General features: G+C 41.7%; 1 protein-coding gene across 4 annotated transcripts in view; it reads right to left on the bottom strand.

Annotated features, from left to right (window-relative positions):
* Positions 1-12,328, bottom strand: part of LOC122550088 (cyclin-Y) — a 238,936-nt gene that overhangs the window by 18,299 nt on the left and 208,309 nt on the right. For all 4 annotated transcript variants that reach the window (XM_043690643.2, XM_043690644.2, XM_087987533.1 and 1 more), the window contains 3 exons: positions 10,238-10,273; positions 10,079-10,136; positions 7,676-7,795 (listed from right to left, as the gene is read on the bottom strand). In XM_043690643.2, coding sequence (XP_043546578.1) covers positions 7,676-7,795; positions 10,079-10,136; positions 10,238-10,273 — 214 coding nt within the window. The remainder of the gene's footprint in view (positions 1-7,675; positions 7,796-10,078; positions 10,137-10,237; positions 10,274-12,328) is intronic.

The raw sequence follows: 12,328 nt of genomic DNA, 5'->3' as shown, positions 1-12,328 counted from the left end.
AGTTCCTCGAAAGTGAAGTCGCAAGGAGACAGGCTTGTGAAGGAGGCATGTGGCACACTTGCCTTCATTGGTCAAAACATTGAGCAGAGGAGTCGGGACATCATGTTGCAGCTGTCTAGGATGTTGGTGACACTACATCTAGAATATTGGGAGCAATTCTGGTCACTCTCCCTTCAGAAGGATGTTGTGAAACTTGAGAGGGAGCAGAAAAGACTTACAAGAATGTTATCAGGACTGGAGGGTTTGAGTTATAGGGAGAGGCTGAACAGCCTGGGCCTTTTTTTTCCTGGAGTGTCAGAGGCTGATGGGTGACCTCGTTTATCATGATGGACATGGATAGGGTAAATAGCCAAGGTCCTTTTCCAGAGATGGGGAGTCTAAAATGAGAGGGCACAGGTTTATGGTGAGAGAGGAAAGATTTAAAAAAAAGGGGCAACTTTTTCATGCAAAGGGTGGTGTGTGTTTGGAACAAGCTGACAAAGGAAGTTGTGGCGGCTGAGACAATTACAACATTTAAAAGGCTTCTGGATGGGCATATGAATAGGAAGGGTTTAAAAGGATATGGGCCAAATGCTGGCAAATGGGACTAGGTCAGATTGGGATGTCTGGTCAGCATGAGTGAGTTGTACCAAAGGGTCTGTTTCCATGTTGCATGCCTTTGTGACTCGAAATTGGGCTTCATCTCCTGGGAGAAGAGAAGATTAAGAGGTTACTTTACTGAGGTGGTCAACATTCTGAACAATTTTGACAGGGTAAAGAATGATATTCTGCTTCCACTATTTGATACGTTAGTAACTAAGGGGTCACAATTTCAAGATTATCAGCAAGAGACCCAGGAGTGAGATGAGGGGAAACTTCTTCACTCAAAGTTGCTATGATTTGGAATGTGTTGCCTGGGAGAGTGGTGGAGGTGGATTCTGTGGGAGGTTTCAAGAGGGAGCCAGATATAAATTTTAAAATGATGAGTTTAGAGAGCTATGGAGATAGAGCTGGAGAATGGGACTGGTAGATATCTATTTCATGGGCCAGTACAAACATGAAGGGTTGAATGACCTCCCTCCGTAGTGTAACATTCTATGATATTGTTCCTTTCTTTTCACTTTGTGACAGTTTAATATAAGGCATGTTAAGCCTTTTAGGAGGGCAGTGAAGAGCCAACCATATCACTGTGGATCTGGAGTCACTCTGATCAGAGTCTGAGACATTCATGGAGAGTAGAGGCCTATCTCAGTTTGAAAGCTGGTCTCCAGTGATCCAGAGAGCAGAAAGTGTAGGCCACGGAAGTTGGCAGGTTTAATAAGCTTTTGATTGAAGGTTAAAGATACTTATGTAGAATTCAATAAATTGTGCCACATTCTTAAGAAAACAGCAACACTGCAAATGCAGCCCAAGTGTGTTTAGAATGGTTAAAAATTCCACAAGAGAGGACAGCTTCAAACAAAAGAAGTAACAGCATGAAAATGCAGTTTTCCATCGAATCATTGGATCCCTACAGTGCAGATAAGGCCATTTGGCCCATCTCCTCACCGAACAGCATCCCATCCAGGTCCCTCCCAACCGCCCCGTATCGTATCCCTGTAACCTTGCATTTCCCAGGGCTAATCAACCTAGCCTGCACATTCCTGGACGCTGTGGGAAATTTAGCATGGCCAATGCACTTAACCTGCACATCTTTGGATTGTTGGAGGGAACCAGAGCACCCGGAGGAAACCCAGTCAGACACGGGGAGAATGTGCAAACTCCACACAGACCGACAGCCCGAGGTTGGAGTCGAACCCAGGTGCCTGGTGTTGTGAGGCAGCAGTGCTAATCTCTGAGCCTGAACTGATTTACACAGAAAAGAGCAGCTTGTGGCAGTAACAGCCAAGGGAGGTCATGGAAGATCACAGCATCAACAAATTGGATGGGTTGTCTGAGCACAGACTTAAGTATTTGAAAGTGATACATGAGAGGACACGAACATTTCCTAGACAGGGGGAAACTGGCCTGATGGAGAGAAAACACCATAACTTTTGCACGAAATAATCATCTAAAGAGGAACAATACGTGAATAGCTGATATAATGTTTACCTGACTCACAAGAACACTCCACAGATGTCTAACAAATATTTATAAAAATGAAGAGATAAAGTTAGGGCAACTATGTACCGAACCCCATGTTTTGGTTGTACATACTGATTAACACTACTTCAAAATCACTGACCACAGAGAATTTTGTTTTTCAGATATTCCAGGACAATAAGCAAAACATGCTTTAGGGAGCCACAGAAGCATTTTACTTCTTTATTTATTCACAGGATGTGGGCATCTCTGGCTAGACCAGCTTTTTTTGCCCATCCCTCATTGCCCAGACTGCAGTTGAGACTTAACACATTGCTGTGCTTCTAGACTCACAAGTAGGCCAGACCAGGTACGGATGACAGGTTTCCTTCCCGAAATGATGAGTTAACCTAATGAGTGAACTCAGAATTCTCTGCTCAAAAACACATTTAAATATGCTTCCAAATTTATTCGAACATACCAAAACACAAGAATCTCAACTGCTTTTGGAATCTGTATTCCTCTACCCAGTGACACACAGCAGAGTTCCCCACAGCTTATTTAGCAACTCAATCAGAAGCATCATGTACAGCAATGTATACATATTCTACATTAACAAGATGTGTTCAAAACATGTCACTCATTTCATCTCCACATCTGACAACCTGTTCTGAAAACAGAAATGGTTGCATGATAAGAAAATTCAGTTGCAATGGTAATTTAACACAATATAATTCAATACAGCACAAGAACAAGCCCTTCAGTCCACCAAGCCCACGCGAATTCTAATCCTTATTTAGACCCAGTACTTATTGCCCATACATGGTTTCTATTCTTCTGTTCATTTCCTGCTCATGCATCTATCAAGATATATCTTAAACGTTGCTAATGTGCCTGCTTCCATCATCTCTACTGACAGTGCGTTCCAGGCACCCACCATCTTCTGTGTGAAAAACATCCCCCTCACTTCTCTCCTAGACCTTCCTTCTCTCACCTTGAACATCTGCCCTCTTCTAGTTAACCTTTCCACCGTGGGGAAAAAAACCTTTGACTACCCACCCTATTTATGCTCCTCATAATTATGTAGATCTCTATCATGCCGCCCCATTAGCTCCTGTCTTTCCAGAGAAAACAATCCGAGTTTATCCTCATGACCAGAACCCTTCAGACCACGCAACATCCTGGTAAACCTATTCTACATCCTCTCCAAAGCACTAATGTCCTTCTAGTAGCATGGCAACCAGAACTGCACGCAATATTCAAAATGTGGCCATACTAAAGTTTTGTACAGCTGTAATATATCTTGCCTCTTTTGCATTTGATGCCCTGGTCAATGAAGGCAAGCATATTGTATACATTCTTGACTAAGTTCATTGTTTTCTGAACAGATATAATAGTACAAGACATTATGAAGTATGTCTATGTTTCTGCTGAAAACAAATGCTCCATATAGTCTGAAGTTGGAAAAATAGTGCAGTCTAATTTTGACCCAATTCTGTCTGACTGTCCTTTCAAAAGGATTTTCAGCACTGTGCTTGGTGAGAGCTGGATGAATTTGCTCAACAGGCTAGCTTGTGAAACAGTGGGTAACAATGGGCGAGAGTAACAATTTAGTGCAGAGAAGAGGAATAGTTGCTAAATAATTTAAACCGAGGGTCAACAATAAATATTGCAAATATTAACAATTCAAGTGGATAAATAATCAAATAGGATCAATCAAAATGAACATCAAAGGGAAATGTATCACATTAAATTAACAATGAGATATCAAATAGATATTTAAGAAAAACAGTGGGAAAGCAGTTGCTTGCAATGTCTGCAGAATGTGGAATCACAGGAGCCTGTGTGCATTCTGGATGGACACATGTACAGTACCTTGAGTTACTCAAACCCAAATTCAGTGTTTCTCAACTTGAGGAATAGCTGGAGTCACTGCAGGACATACCACAGGCTGAAAGTTTCCAGCAATTAATTATCCAGGATACAATCCCTGTGAGATCCCAGTGAGGTCAGAACAATACTAAATCGGATACTGTTTAGGCCAGTCGAAGGAAGCAGAATCGGTGGGAATCTACTGTGCAGCCACCTGCCAGTGTTGGACACTGTGCCGACAGGATGACTGTGGGGGAATCTAAATAGGGCTTACATTTTCAAACCAAAGATTTCCCATTCAAGTCAGCAATGGGAAAGAATTTCAACCGTAGTCAGTTATTAGCTTTTGGATGTTATTACCCCAGGTCGCAAGCTTTTATTCGCTCATAGGATGAAGGCATGGCTGATTGGACATGCCCTTACTTGCCCAGAGGGCAGTTAAGAGCCTCTCTTTCCTGAGAGGACAATAGTGAACTAGAGCAGTTTTTAATGACAATCAACAGTGGTCACATGGTCGCCATTAATTAGCTTTTTGTTCCAGATGTTTATGATTTTTATTAGGACGGCACCACAGCATTGCTGTCTCATAGTGCCAGGGTCCTGAGTTCAATTCCACCCTCTGTCTGTGTGGAGTTTGCACATTCTCCCCATGTCTGCGTGGGTTTCCTTCGGGTACTCTGGTTTCCTCCCACAGTCCTAAAATGGGCAGTTTAGGTAGATTGGCCATGCTAAATTGTCCATACTGTCCTGAGGTGTGTACACCTCAGGTTGATCAGACATGGGAAATGCAGGGTTACCAGGATAGGGTAAAGGGGGTGGTTCTGGGTGAGATGCTCTTCGGACGATCAGTGTGGACTCGATGGGCGAAGTGGCCTCTGTTTGTACTGTAACAATTCTATGATTCTATGAAATCGAATTTCACCACCTGCCGTGAAGGGATTTCAACCCGGTCCCCAGAGTCTGAGGCTTTTGAATTATTAGTCCAGGGATATTCCCCATTATTTCACCACTTCCCAGGCATATACTGAAGGATGAGCTAGTCAGATATTAGTCTTAAAGAGGGAGTTGTATAAGTCCAGGAAAGCAAGCAGAAAAGTAAAAAGATAACATCAGTCAGATCAGCCATGTCCCATTGAACGGGAAGAGCAGGCTCCAAGAGAATTGATTTTGACTAGCTCCTATTTCTTTTGTTCTTTTCAGAGAAGAAAAATTCATCCTTCACATCACCTTTGGTTCTTTCAACAATCATTATAAATCCATGTCCTCTGGTTCTCAAACCTTACACTAAAGGGAACCATTTCTCCCTATCTGCATGGTCCGAACCCCTTGAGTTTTGAATACTTCTATCAAATCTCCTCTCAACCTTCTCTCTTCCCAAATCCACAATGCCCTGACCCCTTGTGCTTTCAGATATCTCTAGGAAATCTCTTTCCCCAACTTATCCAATCTACCCATGTGACTGAAATCCCTCAACCAAGGAACCGATCTTGTAAATGTTTTCTGTAAAATCAATTGGACATATTATTCCAGTTGAGGCTAAACCAATGTGTTACAGAAGGTTCTTCATAACTTGCTTTTAAATGTCACACCTCTATTTAAAAAGCTCAGGTCCCCATCTGCCTTTTTAACCACACTCTCCACCTGCCTTGCCACCTTCTACCATTTCTGGAAATAGATTCCTGTGCTGCCATCTTGAGAATGACACCCTTTATTTGATCTTTCTGCCAAATGATATCACTTCCCACTTGTCTGCAACAAATTGCATCTGCCACATGCCAGCCAATTTCATCCATCTCTGTCTAGTTGAAGCTTATTTATTCAACTCAAGTTTTAGGCCAGCTCCAAATTCTGAAATTGTACTCAAGTCTCAGCCTTTTATGTCTGTCAAGAAGAGCATTGGTCCTGGTGACAACTCCTGCTGATCAACTCCACATTCACTAAGTCCGCAACTAAGTTGTGGTTGCATTCCTAAAAATAAACATGCTCCCATAAAAATCAAAGTTAAGTCTGGAGTTAGGTTCCTTTAGGCGTTTGTTGCTTAGAATCAACAATGTACATGTTGAAGTACTGCATACACATAATGTTCCTCTCTGAAACAACTTGAGAAAGAAAATAAACCACAAAACATAAACCCTAATGCTAATTCTAAAAGAAGCACTGTACAGTTAGATACTTCCGGACCTTCCCCAACAAAAAAACAACTGTAAACATTTTGATGAAGTAATGTATCTTCCTAAATATTTACATTTGTAAATAAAAAAAACTTAATGTAAGAAATTAGAAGATGTATAGAGAGAATTTAGAGGGATACGGACCAAATGCTCGCAGATGGGACTAGGTTAATTTAAGATTTCTAGTTAGCATGGATGAGTGGGACTGAAGGGTCTGTTTCCGTGCTGTACATGGCTATGACTATGACCCTACATACGTCAAAATTGCATTGACCCAATGAAGTTTTAACAGGTCAGGGTCCATCTAGTGGCAGATGTTTGTCAGTGCAGAAGTAGCTAACTGCATCAACCAACCTTCCTCCACTAGATGGAGCCAAGGACTCCCAAGCAAGTTCAAAACAGAAGCTGACACCATAGTGCTTGAAGCTAAGACTGGAGAGCAGGACCGTGAATGGGGGCAAGATTGGTGGCAAAGAGAAATTGATGGCAGACAGAGGAACCGAAAGAGGGTCAGGGGACTTCTGGATAAAGTGTGGGAATGGTGCTTACTTAGTTCTTCAATTCTGCTCTACCTTAAGTGTGGGTAGCCTTTTCAGTTCCTAATCAGCCCCACTCTTAAATTGGAAAGGCAAGGGTTTCAGCATGAAGCAATGCAGAGCTGACGAAGGTGCATATAGGATTTAGAGAGACAAACATCATTGTCATGAAGTATAGCAATAACGAAGAGTCAACAGAAGGAAAGGCCAAGTGTGAATGGCGATGGATGTAAATGCATTAACTGTGGCAAATGGTTGGCATACACAAATAGTCACATGATATTATGATGTAGAGATGATGATGGAGACCTAGCTTAAACATGGAGGTGACAGATGTTTAATATTCCTGGTTATAAAGTGATTAGGAAAGTGAGGGAAGGAAGTAAAGGTGGAGCAGATAGCATGCTGACCAAAGGTACTGATACAATGCAAAATAAAAACTCAGGCTTCAAAGTCACAATCTTGAGACTGAATTAAAGATCAACAGAGGATTATTACACAGTAGGCTATATGCCATAGGCCACCAAATACTGGGACAGAAACAGGGCAGCAGGTTTACAGGCAGAGATATCATAAAGATTATGATTATGGTGGACCTTAATGATCCATATATATAGATAATAAAAACAACAGGGTAAAGGGCAAAGAATTGGAGGAATTCCTGAAGTGTGCACAAGAGAATCTTTTGGTCACTATGTTTGCAATCCAAATCAGGAAGGTGGCTATTAATCTAGGGAATAAAACCGAGTGAAGCCTCAGCAGCAGAAGAGCTTTTGAGAAACAGTGATCATAACAACATTGGGTTTAAAGTAGTTCTGAAAAATGGAACAGAGTATCAACTGGAAAAAGGTTAATTTCAGTGCATTGAAAAGTTTTTGACCCATTTGGATAAGCAAAGACTGGAAGGTAAAAGAGCAAAAAGCCTTGGGAGACAGGCAGAAAATCTGGAGCATTCATGACAGACTGCAATACAATGCATTTTAGTAAATAAGTTAGTCAATAGCAAGATATAATACATTGACTTATGGAACCAAATAACATTTGGTACCTACTTACCAATGTGACAATAGCACATTCTGCAGTGAGCTGGGCAGCACTGAATAACGTTCGAACAAAACGGTAAATCTGTTTTTGTTCTGGATCGTGTCGATCGTAATCTGCTGGCATTTCTGTTTTCTTTGGAAAACAAAATGAATCATTATATTAATAAAAGTCTAATTTCCTTGGTAATTGGCAGCATGTGATACAGTCTACACTGTATTATATTTTAAATTCACCAATAATGTACAATTATGTTCCAAAGAGCTACGAAGATCTTCAACATGTTTGCGTTCTGTCCTAATTTTTGGTCTCTTAATGTTCCTGTTTCGTGATGATTTATGGGCTCACCAGGAGGCCTCTAATTTTAAAATAGATCGGAAGTGTCAGTGCAGTCTACAACGAGAGAGACGCTGTAGTTATCACAGGCGCCAACATCCACCTGAAAACACTTCCACAAGGGAAGCCTGAAAAATCATTCACTCACTCAGGGTTATTAAGCTGAAAAACGAGAACCTTAGTGCAACATTAAAACAGAAAAGACTCTCCTGTTTTTAAGACAATACAACATATACCAATTGAGGCATTTGGATGGCTCCTAAATTTAACTAAATAATATAATGGCGCCGTGCCTACAGCACACAGATTATAGCAGTTCAAGAAAGCAGGTAGCCACCACCTTCCCCAAGGACATTAAGGATGGGCAACAAATGCAGGTCTAGCCAGCGATGCCCAAAACCTCATGAAAAAAATTTAAAAATTAATCGCCCTATGATTGGTTCCATATTGTGTGATCAGAGAGTGAGTGAGTGAGTTCTTGTCTATCCAGGATATGTACTAAATGAGTGAATGGGTGCTATTCTTTGGATTTTGTTCTCATGAGGAATAGCATGATGGGCAGCATGGTGGCTCAGTGGCTAGCACCGCTGTCTCACAGTGCCAGGGCCCCAGGGTTCAATTCCACCCTCAGGCAAATGTCTGTGTGGAGTTTGCATGTTCTCCCCATTTCTGCGTGGGTTTCCTTCGGGTGTGTCTGGCTTCCTCCCTCAGTTCAACGATGTGTAGGGTGAGATGGATTGAAATGCAGGGTAATGGGAATAGGGTGGGATGGTCTTGGCTAGGTCAGTAGGGACTCGCTGGGCTGAATGGCTTCTATCTGCATTCTCGGTATTCTAAAGTTCTATGTGACAATGAAGGTTGAGAAAGCACAGTGAAGAGAGTGCAGCAACAGATAAATCACTTGCTAATTTGATAGACAGTATGGAAACCATGGTGGCTAAATTTGCACATCATGCAAAGATAGATAGGAAAGTGTGAAATGAAGAGGGCATAAAGGAAGTTGCAGACCGATTACAGATAGATTGATTTTAGTCAGCAAATATCTGGCAGCTGGAGTATAATGTGGGAAACTGTGAAGTAATCCACTTTGACAGGAAGAATAAAAATGGATTACTTAAATGGAGAATGACTGCAGGAGTCTGAGTTGTAGATGAATCCAGGTGTTCTACTGCATGAGTCCTAAAACATTACTCTGCAAATACAGCTAATGTTTAGCAAGAAAGCCAATAGAATGCTATCCTTTATTATGAGAGGAATTGAACATATAAATAATGATCAGAAACAAAAAACAAATTGCTGGGAAAGCTCAGCAGGTCTGGCAGGACCTGTGGAGAGAAATCAGAATTAGTGCTTCAAGTCCAGTGACCTTTTCATTAATGATGTTATGCTTCAGTTATACCGGGCAGAGGTAGGACCACATTGTGAGTACTTTGTGCAGTTTTGCGCTCTTTATTTAAGGAAGAACGTAAATGCATTGGAGATGGCTCAGAGTTGATTTACCAGATTGATACCTGGAATAAATGAGCTGTCTTCTCAGTAAAGATAGGACAGACTGGGCTTGTTTCCACTGGTGTGAGAACAGTGAGGGATAATTTGACTGAACCGTACTGGACAAGATAGACGTGGAAAGGATGTTTCCTGTTGTGGGTGAGTCCAGAACCAGGGGGCGCTATTTTAAAATGAGGGGTCACTCTTTTAGAACAGAGATGCGGAGATTTATTTTCCCTCAAATGACTGTGCAACCAGGAAACCCTCTGGCTCAAAGTGATCTAGGTTTTTGGGGTGGGGGGGGTCACTGAATACTCTTAAGGCTAAGATGGATAGATGTATGTGAGCCAGGGGAATCAGATGTTATTGGGAATAAATAGGAAATGAAACACAGCTACGATCTCACTTGATGGCGGAGTTTGATCAAGACTCGAAAGAGCGATGAGCAAAGTTATTCTCTCTCTGTTGTAGCTGGTGCCTCTTCATACACTCATGTGCATCTCACAATCATGGGAGTTGTGGGGATAAAGTCTCATCTTACATTCCAACACGACTTTATACAACAAAAGAGTACATTGAACAAAAGGTCCTTACTGACAATGGATGGAGCTTCTCATCAAATATATCTAATAACATTCGCCCATCTGAATCTCTAGGAAAAGAAAATAACTGATGGTTACAATAGGTTTTGAACAGACATGTATTAAAGGGTCAGTAATAGTTGAAATGAACTGCTGTACAATTCCAACGTACCTGTTTCTGATGTGGTAATATATTGCAAGGGCAACACTGCAAAGAAAATTGAACATTAGTGCCAGTCTTAGACACTGTAGACAGTCTTTAACTGTGAATAACAGAAAATGTCAGTAGTCTTTAACTGTGGATAATACATTGTTCACATTTCTTGCCCATCAACAGCTATCAGATTATACCAAAACTAAACCAAAGAACTGCCAATGCGGGAAATCAGAAACAAAAACAGAAATTGCAGACAAAAAATCAGAAGTGAGGAAGAGTCACTGGATATGAAACGAAACCTCTCCTTTCTCTCCACAGTTGTTGCCAGACCTGCTGAGTTTTTCCAGCAATTTCTGTTTTTGTTTCTGCCACATTACAGGATCACAGAACATAGGACATTACAGCGCAAAACAGGCCCTTCGGCACTCAATGTTGCACCGACCTGTGGAACCAATCTGAAGCCCATCTAACCTACACTATTCCATTCAAGTCCATATGCCTATCCAATGACCAGTTAAATGCCCTTAAAGTTGACAAGTCTACTATTGTTGCAGGCAGTGCATTCCATGCCCCTACTACTCTGAGTAAAGAAACTACCTCTGATGTCTGTCCTACATCTATGACCCCTCAATTTAAAGCTGTCATCTCATGCTAGCCATCGCCATCTGAGGAAAAAGGCTCTCCTTGTCCACCCTATCTAATCCTCTGATTATCTTATGTGTTTCTATTAAGTCACCTCTCAACCATCTTCTCTCTAATGAAAATAGCCTCATGTCCCTCAGCCTTTCTTCGTAAGACCTTCCCTCCATACCAGGCAACATCCTAGTAAATCTCATCTAAACACTTTCCAAAGCTTCCACAGCCTTCCTATAATGCCATGACCAAAACTGCATGCAATACTCCAAGTGCAGCTGCAGCATGGTTTTGAAACGCAATCCCTCTACCAACAAAAGCTAACACACTATATGCCTTCTTAATAACTCTATCAACCTGGGTGGCAACTTTCAAGGATCTATGTACCTGGACACCAAGATCTCTCTGCTCATCTACACTACCAAGAATCTTAGCATTCACCCAATAATCTGCATGCCTGTTACTCCTTCCAAAATGAATCATCTCACACTTTTCTACATTAAACTCTATTTGCCACCTCTCAGCCCAGCTCTGCAGCTTATTTATGTCTCATTCTAGCCTACAACATCCTTCGTCACTATCCACAACTCTACCCCACCTTAGTGTCACCCACAACTTTACTAACCAATCCTTCGATGCCCTCATCCAGGTCATTTATAAAAATGACAAACAACAGTGGACCCAAAACAGTTCCTTGTGGTACCCCACTAGTAACTGAACTCCACGATGAATATTTCAACCACCACCCTCTGTCTTCTTTCTGCTAGCCAATTTCTGATCCAAACCGCTAAATCACCCTGAATCCCATGCCTCCGTATTTTGTGCAATAATCTACCGTGGGGAACCTTATCAAACACCTTACTGAAATCCATATACACCACATCAACTGCTTTACCCTCATCCACCTATTTGGTCACCTTTTCAAAGAACTCAATAAGATTTGTCAAAAAGGATCATCCAATCTTTTCGCCCGAGGGGCCATGTTTGTTTTTCTCACTCAGGGATTTGTTGAGCATATTTCAGAACAAGGCAATCAAAGTTGATCTCCCTGTCATTGAAGTAGCAAAAGAATGTGCACTTCTATGAACATGATGCAAATGAGAAGACTGACATCATTTCATCACTTGAGAGGGGAAGCAGGGCAAGCTGCATTGCAGCTTCCTGTCTGACTTGCCCAGAGGTTACTCCAAATCTGGGCAAGTGGAGATTACTGCAGTGAGCTGCTGCTCCAGTAATTGGCTGTTTTTCTTGACTTCATTGAGAAAACTGCGACAGCCTGAGGCCTGGAGACTTGTGGTAAGTTTTGGGTAGACTGTGAGGAGGGATGTGGGTGAAGAACAAGGCTTTTCCTTCTGCATTGGTACCAGTCCCTGAAGTAGTCACTGAACGCAGAACGTGTCAGTGACTTAAGCACTACTTGGTACCTTTCAGCATCTCAAATTCCTCCTCAACGATATTAATCTCAAAACCTCC

Source organism: Chiloscyllium plagiosum, unplaced genomic scaffold (genome assembly GCF_037043375.1).
Source record: "Chiloscyllium plagiosum isolate Xiang-an unplaced genomic scaffold, Cpla_swu_hap1 HiC_scaffold_5, whole genome shotgun sequence".
Lineage (NCBI taxonomy): Eukaryota > Metazoa > Chordata > Chondrichthyes > Orectolobiformes > Hemiscylliidae > Chiloscyllium > Chiloscyllium plagiosum.
The sequence above is the reverse complement of the archived record's forward strand: the minus strand, read 5'-3'. Positions and strand labels throughout refer to the sequence as shown.